Source organism: Tamandua tetradactyla, chromosome 23, assembly GCF_023851605.1.
Source record: "Tamandua tetradactyla isolate mTamTet1 chromosome 23, mTamTet1.pri, whole genome shotgun sequence".
Lineage (NCBI taxonomy): Eukaryota > Metazoa > Chordata > Mammalia > Pilosa > Myrmecophagidae > Tamandua > Tamandua tetradactyla.
In genome coordinates this window covers 55,998,422-56,014,413 of record NC_135349.1, presented here as the reverse complement: position 1 = coordinate 56,014,413, position 15,992 = coordinate 55,998,422, and the positions used below count along the sequence as shown (strand labels likewise).

The window sequence follows — 15,992 nt, the reverse complement described above, 5'->3', positions numbered from 1 at the left end:
TCCTGCCACAGGCATGCCCCCGGGCCAAGCCCGCAGACTCCCGTGTCCACAGCTTTGTGGACTCAGCCTGCGAGGAGGCACTGGGCGGCCCCAGGGGAAGCTGCTGGCATCATCTGTCCCTACCGCCGGCTCAAGTTCTGCTGATGGGCCTGAGAGCCCACAGGAGCCGAGTCGCCTTCGCAGCTCCTGGGGGGGCCGTCTGTGTAACTCCATGCCCACATGTGTGTGCAGCTGTGATTTAGGTAAAGCTCATCTTTTAATATTCAGCCATACAGAATATTATCTCATGGGTACGTACAACAGAAACTACACTGTCTCACAAGAAAATAAACCAGATGCAGTTGGACTCGTCCCAGGGCAGGCTGAGGTGTTGAGCTCAAATCTGTGTTCTGTTCTTGTGGCTGTACAGCAGTTATAAGGAATAAAACCTTTTCCACCTTGTCCCTGTCACAAGAGGCAAATACAACTGTAAATCCCAGAAACCTTTGAGTGTCTCTGCTCCCCACGTGGAATTCAGATGCTTTTGTTTTATTCCAAAAGTGTGTCATGTCCCAAAAACAGTTGGGGGTGGTCGGCGTGCTAAAGGGCCGTGGTGGGTGGGAAGGCGGAACGCCTGCACTGGGGAGCCCTGCTGCCAGGAGGTGTGAAGAGCCTGTGCCGGTGGTGGGGACCCAGGCCTCACCCCCAAGACGGGCAGCGCTTCTGGCGGCAGCGTGGGTCTCAGCAAGCAGGCCCGAGATGAGCACTCCGAGGTGACCTGGACCGCCAAGGCGTGGGGGCGTCTTCTGTGGGTCCCAGGGAGGTGCGAGGTCCTTTACAACAAGACCACCCTTAGAAGTGGGGGACTGGGTAAATTTGATTTACAAAATAAAACATTGTGTTTAGAAGAAAACTGTTAATAATTTTTTACAAAAAAAAAAAATTATTTAGAAGCAAAACAACATCAACTATGCCCAGAGCTGCAGAGGAGAATTTGTACCCATGCTGGTGGCAAGATTGTTTGGAAAGCTGAACAGCCAGTGTTTGACTCTCCAGGGGAGAGAACCCCAGCTCGACGGTGGGAAGGGTCGCCTGGGCTCCCGCTTCCTTGCCCCCTTTCCGTTTCAGGTGCCCTGGTTCCGTTCAAGGTTTTGGGTGCAACTCACAGGCCCTGTCTCCAGGGCGGCAGGAGGTCCTGGCCCTGCCCCTTCCCTGTCCCCTTGTCTTCCCTGACTCTCTGCCTGGGGTCCCCCGAGGGACTGTGGTGAGGTCGCCTGGAGCTGTGAAAGGCCGCCTCTGCAGCAGCCTCTCCCGCCACGCCTCCTGGCAGAAGAGGCACCCAGGCCTCGGGGGGCCAGTATGCGCTCCCCCCCGGGGTGTCAGAGGCGCGCGGGCTCGGCCGTGTTGGGAGCCGCCCCCACCTTGAGAGGCTCGGCCCAGCCATGTTCGCAGCTGCTGTGTCAACAGGGGCACCTGTCCTCCCAGGGCCTCCTCCCCCGCCCCGCCCCGCCTGCTCCCTCTGGGCCCTGCAACGCCTTCCAGGCCTCAGAGCACCACTGTGAGCCAGATGCCGGCCTGCTCTCAGGGGCTGGCACATGCCAGATGCATCCTGCCAGTGCCAGCCCAGAGGGCTTCCTGGAGGAGGTGGGGGCAGAAGGCCCCGAGGTTAAGAGTTTTGCTCAGGCAACTGCCCAGTCAGGGCACATTAGGGACTCTGGGCACAAGCTCTGTAGTCCAGGGTAGCAGGGTGGGGGCAGAGCTGGGCAGCATGGTCAGCCGGGGATTCACTGTGCGGTAAGCAGGGAGGGGGTCGGCCTGTGTGGCCGAGTGGCCTCTTGCCTCTAGACCCCACTCTTTCTGCCCCTTGGGTCTCCTTTGTAGGCCAAAGCAGGCACGAGGGAGGGAGGCCCGGGGGCTGGACGGGGGCTGCCTGCCAGGCAGGAGTGCGCGGGGGGTACCGAGCCCCTCACAAGCCACAAACCCCACACTGAGGCCATGGAGGCTCAGGTAACAGCCACCCCTCTGTAGCCACGTGGCCCCAGGCCAGCTCAGGGTTACGCTTCTCTCCCCTGGCGCAGGTTTCTCCAGTGCAGCCCCATGGCCTCGAGCACTTCTCCACCCGGCAGCCAGGCCCAGGGTGCAGGGGCAGGAGGGCTGCAGGCCTGTCCCCTGACCCCAGCGAGCCCTTGGGGCCCGGTCACGCTGCCTCCCCCACCCACAGCCCGCGGCCCGCACCCACCCAGAGGCCAGCAGGTGGGAGCTATTGATTTCCCACAGGGAGATGATGCATCTGGGGTGGGGGGGGGGGGCGGGGGGCAGGCTGTTCCTGCCTTCTTGGGTGTGAGTCGATGCTGCCTGGGGCCTGAACAGGCAGGACATACACTTGGGCCTCAGCCCCATGCCAGGGTCCCACCAGTACCAAAATGCCACCCACCAGCCCTAGGCCCTTCCCCAGCCTGGCCCTACCAGTACCAAAAGCTTCCCGCCTCCTGACGGGGCTCCAGGGCCATCTGGAACATTGTTCAGGGCACAGGGGGGATGGGTGTGTGTGGGGGGACAGCAGATGGGGATGGGTAACCTCCTGACCCCTGAGGCCCTGGACCTGCTTTGTGACCCTCTGCCGGCGCCTGGAGGGGACCCCAGGTGCACTCTGGCCTCAGCTTCCCAGCCCCCCCAGCACCGCCCCCCGACGCCCACCTGCTCCCCCCCTCGGCCCCTCTCTGGAGTCCTCTGTCCCGGGTCGCCTCGGGGCAGGTGGAGGAAAGTACCGGAGGCACCAAGAGGTAGGCGGCGGGGCTGGGCTGTAGACCCTCAAGGCCAAGCCTGAGCCGACACCCCAAAGACCCCCCCAGGGCCCCAGCTCTGCAGAGCAAGGGGCCAGGCAGAGGGCGGGCGTGAGAAGGCGGGGTGCGGGGCCCGGGCGGGGCAGGCCCTGAGGGACGGACACCCACAGACACGGTCCCCCACGAGCCTGGTCGCCTGGTGCAGAGGCCCGGGACAGAGGGGCAGTGGGTCTGCGCCATGGCTCCCCACAGTGCGGCCCGTCTCGTGGGGTGCCAGCCTCCCGGGGTGGCTGAGACAGCACCAGGTGCTCCCCACGGCCAGGGCCGCCCCGAGGCACAGGCCGCACGGGCTCCAAGGCAGGAGCAGGGTCTTCTCGACCTTGGGGCCCCCCCGCCCGGCGCCCTGCCCTCTGCTCCCATGGGCTCCTGCTGTGGCCTCCCTCCTCCCCTTGCAGGGCCCCTGCCAGGCACAACCCCCATAAGCCCCCCCCAGATCCCGGGGGCCCCCCAGTTACAGGCTCCAGGTTCTAGGACAGAGTTGTCTTTGGGGGCCGCAACCTCGGGGGGCAGGCTGGCCTCAGTCCCCCAGAGCCTCAGAGGGCACCGTGGCAGCAGCCCCCAGGAGAGCAGGCACCTCCCCCTTGGCCTTGGCCTCAGGCCTGTGGCTTACCAGAGCCCTTCAACCTTGCCCACTTGTGCTCACCCCGGGACACTTAGGGCCCCCCGTCTGTGACAGGACAGTAAGAGGTGGTATCCGAGGCCGCAGCCCACCAGGCATCTCCGATGCCCCCTGCAGACCCTGGACCTGACCCTGTCACGTGCTCTCGGGCCCTCCCGGTGACTGTGGGCAGCAGGCTGGCCTGGCCCATGCCTGAGGGGCCCCCCACCCCCACGTGCAGGTCAGGGCTGCCGGGAAGCCCACCTGCAGGGAAGGGCGAGGTCTGTGTCCGGCTGCTCACATGAGGGTTCCCGGGCCAAGGCTGGGGAGCTGGGACCCCGTCAGGAGGAGGCTGAGCCTGGGGCCCCCAAGGCTGGAGGGACAAAAGCCAGGAGCTGGGGGCCCGGGGCGGTGGGGGGGGGTACGCCAGGCAGGAAGGGGCTGCCTCCATGCAGAGCCCACGCACAGGGTACCACAGCAACTGCGACCTGGGGGCTCCCTGGCCAGGGCCAAGCACCCAGCGGCAGCCAGGTCTGGTGGACGAGGCGGTGGGGGCCGCGGCCAGGTGCACCGGGACAGGCTGGCGGGGGTCCCTGGGGCTGGGGGCGTGGGCGAGGCAGCAGGGGCCCCGCGGCGGTGACCGGGCCGGAGGGCAGCAAGGAGGGCCCCGGGACCCACTGCAGCCACAGAGAGGCGGGCAGGCGGCCACTGAGCTGTGCCCGGGACAGAGCCAGGGTGGAAGTCGTGGGGTCGGTGGTGGGGGTGGGGGCAGAGGGGACGCTAGTGCCTAGGAGCCCTTCCCAGGTCGCCATCGCCACGTCGTACCCGGCGATGGCAAGGGGCTGGCAGGGGCGGCACAGGCCCGGTGGGCACCCCGGCCTTGCCCAGGGCCGTGGTGACCACAGCGCTGTGTACCCAGCGCGCCTGAGAAGCAGGACACGTTCTGGAGAAGGCTACTCCAGAAGTCAAGATTGCATGAAATTTAATTTTCCGCCTATTTGACGAGGCCGGGGCGGCCGCCAGCAGCAGCGATAAGGGAGCCGGGTCCGGACCATGGGAGCCAGCTGGACCGGCTGCAAACACTCCACGGTCCCCAGGCAGGCGGGTGGCCTATCTGGGGGTACCCCCGGGGCCCCGGTTGCCAGGCACTAGAGCAAACGGACCGTGTTTGTCCAGTCTGAGATTACAGTGCCGCCAGCCAATATTTGCCAGCCCGGCCCCTACCCAAGCGCGGCTATAAATACTTGAGTCCGGGGGAGGCGGCTGCTGAGCAAGACTTGTAGGCCTCAGCCAGGTGAGGGCCAGGCGGGGAGGTGGGCTGGAGGGGGGTCCCAGGTGAGGGCCAGGCGGGGAGGTGGGCTGGGGACTATGAGCCTACCCTCACAGGTGACCTGCAGGGGACCCCCTGCCCCACATACCTGCAGGCACACCTCGGACAGTGGGTTGGGGCAGAGACAAGTTGTTGGGGGAGGGCGTCTAAGGCTCGGCTCTCCAAGAGTACCCCCCCAAGTGTGCCACCAGGGCCACGGGAGGCCCGGGGGAGGGGGCCTGGGGGAGGGGCGGGAGGCCTGGGGGAGGGTGGGAAGCCTGGAGGAGTGGCTGGGGGCCCCAGGGTGCTGAGCTGGCCCCAGCCTGGCTCTGATGCAGGGGAAACCCCCCTGCTGGCCGCCTCAGCTCTCGGCTCCTGCCTGAGCACTCCGGAGCCCGGCCAAACTCTCGCCGTCCCTTTCCTTGGCCTTCTGGGGCCCTAGAGGCTGTGCGCCCCATCCCTGCTCCGCTGAATCCACAAACCCAGCATCTTCAGCCTCTGTCCCCTGCCCCCCCTCTCCAGGGGGAAGGCCCCAGGGGGCGCTGGGGGCAGGTCTCCAGGTTCCCACTAGAATTGGGTGCCCCTCCGCCTCCTCCCCATCTCCACAAGTTCACTGTCCTGGGTGGCCAGGGCCAGGGGCCCAAGTCTCAGGCCCATCAGCCAGCAAGATTCTGATGCCATAGCAACCACGGCCTGGGGCCAGGGCCCCCCAGATCCACTCACACCCCAAGCCTGGGCCTTCCCACCTCCACCCTTCTCCCGGCAGCCCCCGAATGCACAGGGCGAGCCCCTGTGACCTCCGTAACTGCCCTCCACACGCCCTCCCCTGGCCCTCTCTCCAAATCTGCCCCTGCTCCAAGCTCGGCACCCCCTAAGGGGATCCGGCACACACAAACAGGGCCCCGCCAAACCTTCCGCATCCCTCAGGGCTGCCAGCTGCAGGGACAGGAGGAAACCCATGGAGCCTTCCTGGAGGAGGTCACAGAGAAGGTCCCCACCAGGCAAGGGAGTCATGTGGTGACCAGGTCTCGGACAGACCAGACCAGTAACCGTCTCCTCTCTCCACCTTGCTCCCTGCCCAGACGGCGCCTGCTGTCCCTGAAGGGCCAGGGTGCCCAGGACAGCGAGATGGCAGCCGGGGTCATCCGGCCTCGGGGTGAATTCCAGCTGCCCCTGCCTCTCCACCAGCCCTTCCCGCCCTCAGAGCTGGAGCCGCCAGAGACTTCCGAGGAGGAGGAGGAGGAAGAAGAGCTGGGGAGCTGCGGCTCAGCCCCCCCAAGCTCAGGCCAGGCCCCCGCGGCCACCACTGCCCCGGGGGGGCCCGAGATGACGCTGCAGCTGCTGCGGTTCTCCGAACTCATCAGCGGTGACATCCGGAGGTACTTCGGCCGCAGGGATGAGGGCCAGGACCCTGCCACCTGCGACCTCCACAGCGCCGGCTGCCCGGCGGGAAGGTCCTCCCGGGAGCTCTGCTCCACGGGCCTGCGGCACCTGGCCCACGGCGGGGACCCCGATGACACCGACGCTCCCGGGGCGCAGGGCCCTGGTGGGGACGTGGAGCAGCCGCTGGGGCCCCTGGCCGAGCTCTTTGAGTATGGGCTGCGGCAGTTCGCGGGGCCCGGGGCGCCAGCCAGTCACAGGCTGAGGCTCGAGCGCAAGTACGGCCACCTCACCCCCATGGCCCAGCGGCGGCTGCCCCCCTCCTTCTGGAAGGAGCCAGCCTCCAGTGCCCTGGGCCTCCTCCCCGGGCCCCCCGACTTCAGCGACCTGCTGGCCAACTGGACGGCAGAGGCTGCCCATGAGCTGCAGGGACAGGGGGTCCGGGCGCTGGGCCCCGACTCAGCCAGCCAGGCCCTGGACGTGGGGCCGCTGGCCGAGGCCTAGCGTGAGGGCAGCCGCCCCCCCCGAACCCCACGTGCCCGCCACCCCAGCTGGTCCCCAGCAGGACAGTCCCAGCACGTCAGCTGCTCTCCGTGCTCAGCTGGGGTCAGAGCTGGCATCAGGCCAGTGCCCATATCTGCTGCCTGGCCTGGGCCTCTGGGACGGGCCAAGGGCTTCGGCGCGGGACAGAGGGGCGCCAGGCACGCTGTGGGGATGGGCAGGCACTGCCTGTCAGTCTCAGGACTGGTGGGTCAGAAGCCCACTCCCCCTGCCTGGCCCCGCCTGGCCCCGCCTGGGTTTGAAGGGCCAGCTTGGGGTGGGGCCCTGGGGTCCCCCCACCCCACGTTGGCCTGTAGCACCCCCATCTCTCCATGTACAGGGAGCAGCCCCCACAGAGCAGGCCCAGACCTGGGGGCTCTCCTGCACCCGGCTGAGGCCCCTTCACCTGCGGCTTTGGAGCTGGGGAGGGGTGCTGGGGGTGCGGGGGGTGCTGGGGCCCTGGGAGGGAGTAGGTGTGGCTCCCACAGCTGCTGGCCTGTGGGCCGAGCCGGGGGGCTGGGGGGTCCCACGAGGCTCCTGGCACTCGGGGCCGCTGCTGCTGGTGCTCCTGCCGGGGGGGTTGGTGATGGCTGGCACTGTCGGTCACCCCAGTGGCTGGGTCCCTCCTTACCCCGCCGGGCGGCTGTGGGAGTGCGAGGCGGGACTCTGACACGTCCAAGGCTTGGTCGCGTTTATTTCTGGGACTGAGGCAGGGCAGCAAGCCGGGGGGCGGGCTCCTGGCCGGGGGGCTTCTCCCGGACGGCTCGCGGCCGCCGTGGGGGCGCCAGGCCCATGAGGACCGCCTTCCAGCGCAGCCACCTGCCCGAGACGCAGCCGTCAGCCCTGGACCCGCGCCCCGGCCCGCCCGCCCACCCCAGGGCCGCCCCGGGCCACCCACCTGGCCGCCTGGTACAGGCCCCAGCGGTTCACGGGGGGCCCCGGGCCGGGGACCACGTCCTTGACAAAGCAGCGGCACCGCGTGAGCGACACGAGCCCCTCCCTGCTGCCGGGCGCCCGGGACCCCGGCTGGGTGCACAGCTGTCGCCAGGCCAGCTCCTCTGCCCGCTGCGGGGTCGGAGCCCGCGTCACGGGGGGCCAGGGGCGCCTGCGGGCGCTGCGCCCAGAGCCCCCTCCCTGCCACACGCCCGGAGCCCGGCCAGCCGCACGGGCGGACTGGGAGGGACACGGGGGCCCGGGGCCTCACCTGCCTGGCCTCCGTATTAAACTTGAGCTTCTGGATGACCTTGTTGTCTTGGAGGCTGTTTTCCAACCTCATCAGCTGGTTCTGGAACTGAACACGCCGCGGGCGCGTGTGAGCCGGCTGCCTGACCCCCGCCAGCCCAGGGCAGGGCCCGGTCACAGCCCCCCACCCCAGGCGGCCCATCCCCGCTCCCAGACCCCCTCCAGGACCCCTCCTGGCATTCCCTCCAGGGTGTGGCGACCCTGAGCTCGGCCCTGGAGCCCGGCCCCTAGCCCGCCAGGTGGTCTCATGGGGTTCTTCAGCGCCGCTTGGCCGCCACCCCCAAGCCCCCCGTGTTCGCCAAGGGCACGCCAGCTTGGCACAGGGCCTCTGCTCCCGTCTTCACGACGCCACCCACCCTGGGCATCAGGCCCCCCACCCGCCCCGGCCCGGCCTACCGTGGCCAGCCTGCCCTGGATCTCGGCCACCTTGCGGCTGGGGTTCTCCTCCTTGAGGTGCTGCAGGGAAGCCAGCAGGGCGGCCAGCTCCCGCCGCACTGCCCCGACCGCGAACTCCCTGTGCAGAGGGCCCCGGCGGGTCCCCGGGTCAGCCATGTCGCCAGCACCCAGACGGCACAGCCTGGGGAAGGCGGGGGGGGGGGGCAGGGCCCTCCGTGCCGAGGGCCGGGAGCAGGTGGGGGACAGGGGCACCAGTTCAGGGTCCTTTGGGGAGAGTTCCGGGTACGAGCAGCCACAGCGCACCCCCTCTGAGGAAGCTGTGGATGGGCCAGGCAGGGCTCTTGGGGGCACACAGCCTGTAGGGCGGGCCCGCACAGCGGGAGGCCTCGGCAGCAGCATTGGGTGGGGGTTTGGGGACCCCAGGTGACGACCGGCCTCACCTGGCTTTGCCCTCGGCAGAGATCCTCAGGTCCACGTCGCTCTTGTGCAGCACACACTTGTCAGAGATGCTCTCGATCTGGGGCAGGGACAGGGGGGCTGGGGAGGGGCTGGGGAGGGGGCCAGGTGGGGCGGGCAGGGCTGAGGGTGCTGAAGAGGGGTCAGGGCTGGGGAGGAGGCCTTGGGGCTGCAGGGCTGGGAGGGGGCAGGCAAGGCTGGGGGAGGTGGGGTGGGCAGAGCTGGGGGTGCCGGACAGGGGGCAGGGCGGGGTGGGCATCTGGCGCCCCAGCCCCTTGTGCACCTGTTGGGGGAGGCTGTCCACCTTCTCGCGTATCTCCCTCAGGTGGGCCTCGGCCTCCTCTCGCCACCGAGCCAAGTCCTCCAGGGACCTCCTCTCAGCGCCTTCCCAGTCACTCTTCACCTGGGACCAGTCACCCCAGTGAGGGGCCAAGCCGGGGGGGACAGATGGGCGGGGCTGGTGTGGCACGCCGGCCCTCCAGGTGGAATGAGCCCCCCAAGGCCCCGGGTGGCCCCCGGTGTGCGCAGGACAAAGGCTCGTGGCCCTCAGGGGCTGTCCCGGCCACACCTTCCTAGGAACCCGCAGCACAATTTGCGAGGGCCCAGCGGGGGTGGGGGGGTGCGGCTGGATGAAGAGTCCCTTGTCCCTGGGATTGCTCCCACCCCCCACCCCGGAACACCCCACCCCAGCCCCAAGCCTCAAGGATGCCCCTGTGGGAAGCGAGCCCCACAAGGGGCCAACTCAGTCCCCCACTTATGCGAACTACGTCCAAGATGCCGAGGAAGGGGCGGGGGGCCCGATGGACCACACACCTGTCCAGGCGAGGGGGACAGGAGACCACGGCATGGGTTTTTTATAAGGAAAAGAACCGAAGGGGAAGAGGCCGCAGCGCCCGTCCCTCGTTGCAGCCCCCCATGCTCCGGCCCCCCATGCCGCAGACACGAGGCTCGGGGCAGGGAGGCTGGGGGTCTCCCCACCACCCGGGCCCACCTCAGACAGCCGCAGGCTCAGGGTCTGCTCGTGCAAGTCCAGCCTCCAGCTGAGGCCCAGGAGATGGCCGCGGAGGCCCTCCACCTGCTGTCCCAGCTCCTCCACCGATGCCTCCAGGGCCAGGCTCTTCTCCCGGAGCTGCGGGAGGCCCGGCCGGTGGGTGCTGCGACCGTGGGGGTGGGGACGCCCGGGAGCCCCCACCGGCCCTCACCGACGCCAGCATGCTCTGCTTCTCCTGCTGGGTGGCCTCCAGCCTCTCCCGCACGGAGCTGGGCAGCGCGTCAGCCTGGCTCTTCTCCACATTTCCCCTGGCGTCCCTGGGGACGGAGCCACCGAGCCTGTCCCTCAGCAGGGCACCGGAGTCCCCTGGGGGGCTGGGAATGTGGGCACGCCCCCCCCCACCCCGAGGGCACCCTCTTCCCGCCCCAGCCCCACCAGCCCCAGGCCCGCAGCGCCCCCACCCACCGGGCCTGCAGGAGGCGGCTCGGCGACAGCTGGTTCTGCCCCACACACTTGGTGAGCTCAACCGGGCCCCACTGCTGCAGCCGGGCGACTCCTGCTGGGGCACAGCCTGGCCCCCGCCCACCCGGGCCCACCCGGACCCTCTGCCCTGGCCCCACCTGGGCCACATGCAGCCCTCACCCAGACCCCACCTGAGCCCCACCCGGGTCTACCCAGGCCCACCTGGACCCTCTGACCTGGCCCCACCTGGACCCCACCCACGTACCCCACCCAGACATCCACCAAACTGCACCTCCCCCCTTGGGTCCCCCCACCCCATCCCCTCACCGCACCCCTCCACCCCCACCCACCTCCTGCTGCCCCTGCAGGGCGCGCATGTGCTCCTCGTTCAGCTCCTGGAGCCTCCGCCACCGGCTCTCCAGCTCCTCCCACAGGCTGCTTTCCGCTTTTGCCCGGCTGCTCTCTGACGCCTTCATTTTCTGCAGAAGACCCCCAGCCCTGACCCGGCCTGAGCCGGCGGCCTGCAGGGAGCTGTGGCGCTGGCTCCCAGCCCTGCCCTCAGTCCCAGAGCCCACCCTCAGACACCCAGCGCCCGTCCCCGACCCCCAGCCCCACCCCGCCCGGCCGGCCTGGCCCACCTTCTCAATGGCAAGGAAGCTCCTCTGCAGGAAGCTGCATAGCTTGGCCTCCCTCTTGAGAAAGCGGAGGCTCACCTCCTCGCCGAGCTGGGCCACCTGGGCCTGGGGCGGGCCACGCGTCACCACGGCCTCCTGGGCCAGCCCCACCCACCCCGGCCTGATGGAGGAACCATCTCGGGGTGACTGTCCCCCCACCGTGCAAACAGTCTGGGCCGCCAGCCAGCACCGCCCACCAGCCCTCAGGCCCCCGTCCAGGCCCCAGGCCAGAGCGCAGGGCAGACCCTGCGCACAAAGGGCCCCACTCAGCCGCCAGCACTCAGGGTCTGCCCTGCGGCCCGGAGGCCTGGGGTCGGCCACCAGCATCTAAGGTGCCCCTGCACTGCCCCGACCCCCGCTGGCCTCCACGCCCCACAGAGGCACCCTGGGGTGGGGGTCAGCCAGCTGTAAAGTTCTGGCGTGGGACTGTCCCCTGCTCTGCAGTCACAAGGGCTGGGCTACAACCACCTGGCCCTGCAGCTCCAGCACGAAAGCAGCAGGGTGCGGCCTGTGGCCCGAGCACTCCATTTACAAAGCGGGCCACGTGCTGGCCCCAGCCCTAGAGGATACTTCCCCACGCGGGGGGCAACCAGGAGCCCCGAGGGGCAGCTCCCCCTGACTCCGGGCGTCAGGGGTCCCTTGGCCGAGGCCGGTCCCCCGCTGGAGCTGGAGCCAGGCCCTCCCCCGGGAGCAGCAGGAGAACACCTCCCGTTCCGGGCAGCAGGGGGGAGTGCGGCCAGTGCATGGCCACCCCAGCACCCCTCAGTCCCCTCAATGGTGAGCACCCCATGCTGCGGGGGGCAGAGGAGCCTGACCCTGCCAGGCGAGTGACCCCTCAGGTCCCCAGGAGGACGGGCCTCCAGAAAGGAAGCAATGCAGCAATTTCTCTTTCGGGCAAGGGACACGGGCAGGCCAGGGCCAGGGCTCCGGCCACGATGTTTCGCAGCTTTGCTGATGACACGGGGAGGTAAGTGGGGAGATGGCATAACAGGAGTTTCTGCAACAGTGGCCACAGCTGAGCATTCGAGGGGGCTCGTGCCACCGAGGAACTGAGTGTGACATGGAGGCCCAAGGAGCCCCACGGCTAGCAGTCCCAGTGCACTGCCCAGCGTGAGACTCGGCGGTTCCCAGGCCCCATCGCGCGGGCGGAAGCCAGGGGACCTGTTAGCTGTGTGCTGCGGGGGCGGGCAGTGGCCACGGCTTGCCCGGCCCCGTACCTGCATCTTGGCCACCTCACGGCCCACCCTCTGGCTGGTCTGCTCCTGGCCTTTCTGCAGGGCACCGCAGGCCGCCTCCCGGGTCTGCTCCTCCTGCTCCAGCCTCCCGGACACCTTGGTCAGCCTGGGGCCACAGCAGCGGGTCACACGCCTCGGCCACCCACAGGGTCCAGTGGGGAGCCACCGCAGGGAGGGGCTCCTCAGGCAGCCGGGGCAGGAGAGACATGTCCCGCCCCCAGCTCGCTCCCCATGTCCACGCTGAGGGACGAGAGACAGGTCCACTGTCCCGGCCCTGGGTGGCAGGCAGGAAGTGCTGGGGGGAGGGGTCTGGGCCCGGCACTCCCTTCCCCACCACCCACTGCGGTGTGGGGGTTCGAGACCCTCCCGTGCACCTGAGCTCCAGCTCCTGGCCGGCGCTTCTGCGCTCTGAGTCCTGCAGTGCCTGCTTCCTCCGGATGTCGGTCAGGGCCTCGCGGACCTCCACCAGCCTGGCACACAGGGGCTGCTGCAGCGAGCCCCATGCCCACTGCTGCCCCAAAGAGGACGACAAACAGGGCGGGGGCTGAGAGCCTCGGACCTCTGGCCTCCCCCCGGGGCCCGTGGCAGGGGTACCTTGCGTCCAGGGCCTGGATCTGGTTCTGGCTCGGGGCACTGGAGAGCTGCAAGCAGGAGGGCGAGGGGCTCCAGCCAGACCCTGCCTGCGTGCCCACGCTGCACCCGCACCCTCAGGTGGCCCTGCCCAGCCCCCGGGGGATCCTCGAGGCATGGGGTGCGCGCCTCACCTGGCGGGACCCCCCCTCTGGGGCGCGGGCCGTCTGCTCCAGGGCCCGCTGCAGGCGCCACAGCTCCGAGCCCTGTGTCTGCACGTGGGCGCGCACCTGTAGCAGCTCCCGCAGCAGGCCCAGCGTGGCGCGCTCGCAGCGGTCCTCATGCTGGCACAGGCAGGCCACCTCCGCCTGCAGGTCGGTCACCCTGGCAGGCGAGGACAAGGCTGAGTGACGCCACGGCCCGAGCGCCCAGCGCTGCGGCCGCCCTCCCTGCGCGTGGGGCTCACCACTGCTCCAGCCGCTCCCAGCGCTTGGAGGCGTCCTGCTCAGGGACGGAGGTGGAGGAGGCCAGGCGGCTGGACTCAAAGCGCTCCGGCAGCCCCTCCAGGCTCAGGGACTCGGGGCTGGCAAGGCCCTCGGCCAACAGCAGCCCCAGGTCCTCCAAGGCGAGGGTGCTGGGCCGGGAGGCGGGTGGCGCACCCGACGAGGACAAGCTGCTGGTCCCTGCCAGCTCTGCGGCTAGCGGGCAGCCCAAGTGCGGCCCCCGGTGCCCCCAACGGCCACCCAGATGGAGCTGGCAACGGAACAGTCAACGTTGCCGTGGTGGGCCGGGCTAGGCCGGGATCAGAGCCCCCCACACTGTGGTCCACCCAGGGGCATAGAGCTGGGCCATACAGCCGCTGAGGCCACCTACACCTCCGCTCTGGACCCCGTGCTCCCCCTGCATGGTCCCGCGCACTCTGACCCCTGTGACATGGCCTCCCCAGCAGCCCCCGCCTGTGGCATTGGTTCCCCAGAGGCCCCCGGCTCGGGGCTTCTGGGGCCACCCAGAGCTGGGCAATGAGGCCAGGGTGGTGGGGGAGCGGCCAGAGGGCAGCAGGGAAGTCTGGGCCAGGAAGCCCGGGACCTCGGAGAGGGGCCCGGGGCCCTGAGCAGGTGGCTGAGGAAGGACGAGGCTCTCACACTTCGTCTCCTTCCCGGAGGGTGCCCAGGTAGGCAGGTGCGGCTGGGCGGCAAGGGCTGTCCTGGGCCTTCTTGCCCTCGCCAGAACCGTGTGACTCCACAGCTCAACTGCCAATGGAACTTAAGGCCCCCCTCCCCCGGTGTAGGAGGCTCCCCAACTGCCCACGTTGGAGAGGGTGGAGGGGCCCCATGCCTGGGTGGGGGACATCACAGAGAAGGTTGGGCTCACCAAACGGCTTCCTTGAGCCCCCAGTGAGAGGCCGCCGCTGGCTGCAGGTGAGCTGAGGAGACCCTGGTCTGGATGGGGGCCAGCAGCCCAAGACGGACTGCCGTGGCCAGCGGTGCCTCCCACAGGGGCAGCACACCCCATCCTGGCTCTCCTCGTCTGCACGGAGGGCGGGGGACGGGGACACGCCTCGGCATCCGGTTTGTCCGACCCACTGGGCAGGGCACTGCCAGCTCCCCCTGCTACTGCCAAAGCTTTCCGCCACTGCTCATTTCTCTCTCTTACCGAGCCTCGGACACCCAGAGATGGTCCAGCCCCCCATGCCATGCCCAGGAGAGCTGTGTCCCACCTTCAGGGTAGTACATCCAAAGCTGCCTGCACACAGGGCCTGCCCTGGGGCCTGCTTGCGGCCACATCCAGGGCACTTGAGGTGAGCTCACAGCCCAGCCCATGCTGGGGAGCAGCCCAGGAAGGGTCCACAACCCCTTGGTCGCACCCTACCAAGACCCACAGCTGGGCCCAGGCCGAGGGTCAGGGAAGCAGTGAGCAGGGCCGCTGGGTGCGCCCTGGCCTACAAGGAGGTTCTGCAGGTGCAGGACACGTCCTGGCCAGGCCCTGGCACCCTTGAGCCCCACAACGACAGGCCTCGCCCAGCACCCACTCACACCTCGCCACAGGCCCCCACGTACGGTCAGCCCTGGCCGGGCAGGAATGACGCAGTGCCAGCAGAGTCCAACTCCTTTATTTGTCACATTTGAACCCCCTGCGTTCCCCACCCCACAGGATTAAAGAAGGTGCAGGGGACACCAGCAGCAGGTGACACAGAGAAAGAGACAAGCTACTACTCCCTCAGAAAGGTTAAGACCCAGGAGCAGCCTCTGTCCAAACTGACCCAAGGCACCGTGCTGCCAGGGGTGGGACCATGCCCGGGGTTTGCTGTGGGAAGTGAGGGAGGGTGGGGGCCAACCGAGGAGGGGTTCTCATGGCCTCGGACAGGCTGGACCCCTTCAGGCTCCTGGAGGCCCTGTCCCCACACTCTGGGGCCACCTGGAGCCCACCTGCCCTGGAACCAGGCCCTGTGCTGTCCCAGGACACTGCCCAGGCTGGGTGGGTGACCGAGGGGTGAGGGCAGGCCCTCGAGGGCCACAGGAGCCCCATATGGTGGCCCCAGAAGCAGGACCAGGTGATTGTGCCAGGTGTGCTGAGAAGCCCTGGCTTGCCCGTGCCTGGGGGCTGGCCGCCAGCTCAACTCTAATCCTCCCAGGGCTGCAGGCCCCACCAGGCCCAGGACAGAGGGTCCTCATCTTGGCCTCGTGCTCGTGGGAACCGGCAGGAGAGAAAGCTTGGTGTGGGTCCCTGGTGCTGTGGGCCCACCTCCCCTGCATGGCACCTGTCACCACACACGGGCTGGCCCTGGAAGAACCAGCAGTGCAGCTGGGCAGCCTGCTGACTCGGGGGCAGCCGGGTCACAACTCGGTTCGGCTGGCAGGTGGCCAGGACGCCAGGCACAGCCACTGGGCTCCTCACCCTAGAGGTCCATCTGGGGCCATCCCAGGCCAGGGAACCCCTTGCTGGCCCCAGGCCTGATCCCCCTTGACCAGAGGCTCCAGGAAGCCTGTGGTCAGAGCCTCCCTGCCGCTTCAGGGGCATCAGGAGAACATGAGGTGCCAGCGTGTCAGCTGGGGGTGGAGACCCCTGGGCCAGAGCACCCCCAATAACAAGATAAAACCCGAACAGCTTGTGAGGGAGCTGGTGCCTGCAGCCTGAGGCTCAGCCCTCGCCCTTCGCCGCCCTCCCACTCCGACCCCAGCTCTCCCTCTCGCCGGCTCTCGGGATAGACACACCAGGGAGGGATCAGGCAGGCTGTGCACAGACCAGGACCTTAAGGGAAAGGAGCAGAGAAGAGATGCCCAGGGACCGAGGCAAAGGGAGCTCAGGGAGTGTAAACA

The 15,992-nt window shown here is 68.8% G+C and overlaps 2 protein-coding genes across 2 annotated transcripts; one reads left to right on the top strand and one right to left on the bottom strand.

The window, feature by feature from the left end:
* Positions 1–4,680: 4,680 nt before the first annotated feature.
* On the top strand, positions 4,681–7,445 carry PERCC1 (proline and glutamate rich with coiled coil 1). The gene is made up of 2 exons (XM_077142265.1): positions 4,681–4,714; positions 5,812–7,445. Exon 2 carries the CDS (start codon positions 5,858–5,860, stop codon positions 6,611–6,613), a length of 756 nt encoding a protein of 251 aa, XP_076998380.1. The 5' UTR covers positions 4,681–4,714; positions 5,812–5,857; the 3' UTR covers positions 6,614–7,445.
* Positions 6,337–14,012, bottom strand: CCDC154 (coiled-coil domain containing 154; the record flags this gene model as incomplete). The annotated part of the gene is made up of 17 exons (XM_077142264.1): positions 6,337–7,468; positions 7,548–7,714; positions 7,854–7,940; positions 8,288–8,405; positions 8,728–8,804; positions 9,027–9,146; positions 9,735–9,872; positions 9,946–10,051; positions 10,200–10,234; positions 10,547–10,675; positions 10,835–10,936; positions 12,088–12,211; positions 12,480–12,575; positions 12,700–12,746; positions 12,870–13,059; positions 13,142–13,428; positions 13,818–14,012. Coding segments are annotated over 17 exons (2,145 nt in total), but the record flags the coding sequence as incomplete, so codon positions are not given.
* Between the last annotated feature and the right edge of the window lie 1,980 nt (positions 14,013–15,992).

Excerpts from the sequence above, each read along its gene's own strand:
- PERCC1 (XM_077142265.1), top strand. The coding sequence starts at position 5,858 with ATGGCAGCCGGGGTCATCCGGCCTCGGGGTGAATTCCAGCTGCCCCTG.